Source organism: Vombatus ursinus, unplaced genomic scaffold, assembly GCF_900497805.2.
Source record: "Vombatus ursinus unplaced genomic scaffold, bare-nosed wombat genome assembly UNPS02014882.1, whole genome shotgun sequence".
NCBI lineage: Eukaryota > Metazoa > Chordata > Mammalia > Diprotodontia > Vombatidae > Vombatus > Vombatus ursinus.
Genome location: NW_020954660.1, coordinates 76,149 through 77,695, shown reverse-complemented (window position 1 = coordinate 77,695; position 1,547 = coordinate 76,149). Strand labels below are relative to the sequence as shown.

General features: G+C 51.5%; 1 protein-coding gene across 2 annotated transcripts in view; it reads left to right on the top strand.

Annotated features, from left to right (window-relative positions):
* Positions 1-1,547, top strand: part of ZC4H2 (zinc finger C4H2-type containing) — a 16,193-nt gene that overhangs the window by 11,306 nt on the left and 3,340 nt on the right. For both annotated transcript variants that reach the window (XM_027842685.1, XM_027842684.1), the window contains exons 3-4: positions 580-752; positions 1,218-1,380. In XM_027842685.1, the coding sequence (XP_027698486.1) occupies positions 580-752; positions 1,218-1,380 (336 nt within the window). The remainder of the gene's footprint in view (positions 1-579; positions 753-1,217; positions 1,381-1,547) is intronic.

Below are 1,547 nucleotides of genomic sequence, written 5' to 3'. Positions count from 1 at the left end.
ATCTGCATTCAGACTCCATAGTTCTTTTCCTGGATGTGGATAGCATTTTCCATCATGAGTCTTTTGGAATTGTCCTAAATCCTTGCATTGCTAAGAAGAGCTAATTCTGTCAAAGTCAGCCATCACACAGAGTGGCTGTTACTGTGTACAACGTTCTCCTGGTTTTGCTCACTTCACTCAGCTTCAGACCATACAAGTCTTTCCAGGTTTTTCTAAAGTCCACCTGTTCATCATTTCTTATAGCGCAATAGTATTCCATTCCATTCATATACCACAACTTGTTCAGCCATTTACCAATTGATGGGCATCCCCTCAATTTCCAATTCTTTGCCACCACAAAAACATCTCCCCCTTTTGAAACCCATCCATCATGACCTAGGTTGGGTTTGCCAAGGAACCTTCTCTGTTTTGTTGTCATGTTTCTTTTTGAGCTGTGGGCCTGGGTATTGTCTCAGCATTTAGTCTGATGGGTGGCAAACCACCTTGGGGGAGAGCTGGCGGCAGTTAGCTGGGAGTGGAAGCCCAGGGTCTTGCTGGTCAGCTGCTCTCCTTTCCCCTGTCGTTCTCCTCCTGGGCCAGATGGAGAACACCATCAAACAGTCAGAGAATGACCTCAACAAGTTGTTGGAGTCCACACGGCGCCTGCATGACGAGTATAAGCCCCTAAAGGAGCACGTGGATGCTCTCCGCATGACCCTGGGCCTACAGAGGCTTCCGGATCTGTGTGAAGAGGAGGAGAAGCTGTCCCTGGAGTAAGTTCCCCTAGCTTAGGTTCTTCCCAGCCCATAGCCTAGCCCCCTGACACAGAACTTGGGAGGCGGGATGCAAAAGTCTAAGCCTCCTGGAGGACTGGGGCCTCTTTCTGAGGTCTTGGCTATGGCCCCATTAGGAAGGCCAGTTATACCCGGGACCCTTCCAGAGGGTGTGTTCCTGGGGCGTTGATGGGTGGGGGGTCCCATTACCATGCTGACCCTTTCCTGGGATCAGGATGGGGGGAGTAGCAATGCCTAAGCCCTGGTTGCTGCCCAGCCTAGTGGTTAGGTTAAAGATTAAAGTGGTTCCTCTTGACCCTGGAAAATGGTTAGAATTAGGGTTCCTAGCTTCTGAGTTTCAAGAAAGTTGTGCCCTTGGGCAGAAGGTAAAATTCAAGGTGGTTCTTCATGACCATGGAACAGCCCAGCCAACTTCTCCCCTCCCCCCATCCCACCCCTTCCAAGTTACTTCGAGAAGCAGAAGGCCGAGTGGCAGACGGAGCCTCAGGAGCCGCCCATCCCTGAGTCCCTCGCTGCTGCCGCTGCCGCAGCCCAGCAGCTACAAGTGGCTAGGAAACAAGACACCAGGCAGACGGCCACATTCAGACAACAGCCCCCACCCATGAAGGTGAGATCGGTGGGGAGTGCGCTTGGGAAAGTCCAGATGGCCTCAGGCCATGGATTCAGGTATGGACTTCCATAGGATAATAACATGTAGAAGTGGGAGGGCCCATAGAACAGTGAGTGTCAGAACTTAGCAATACCTTAGAATGGAGAATGTCAGGGCTGAGAGGG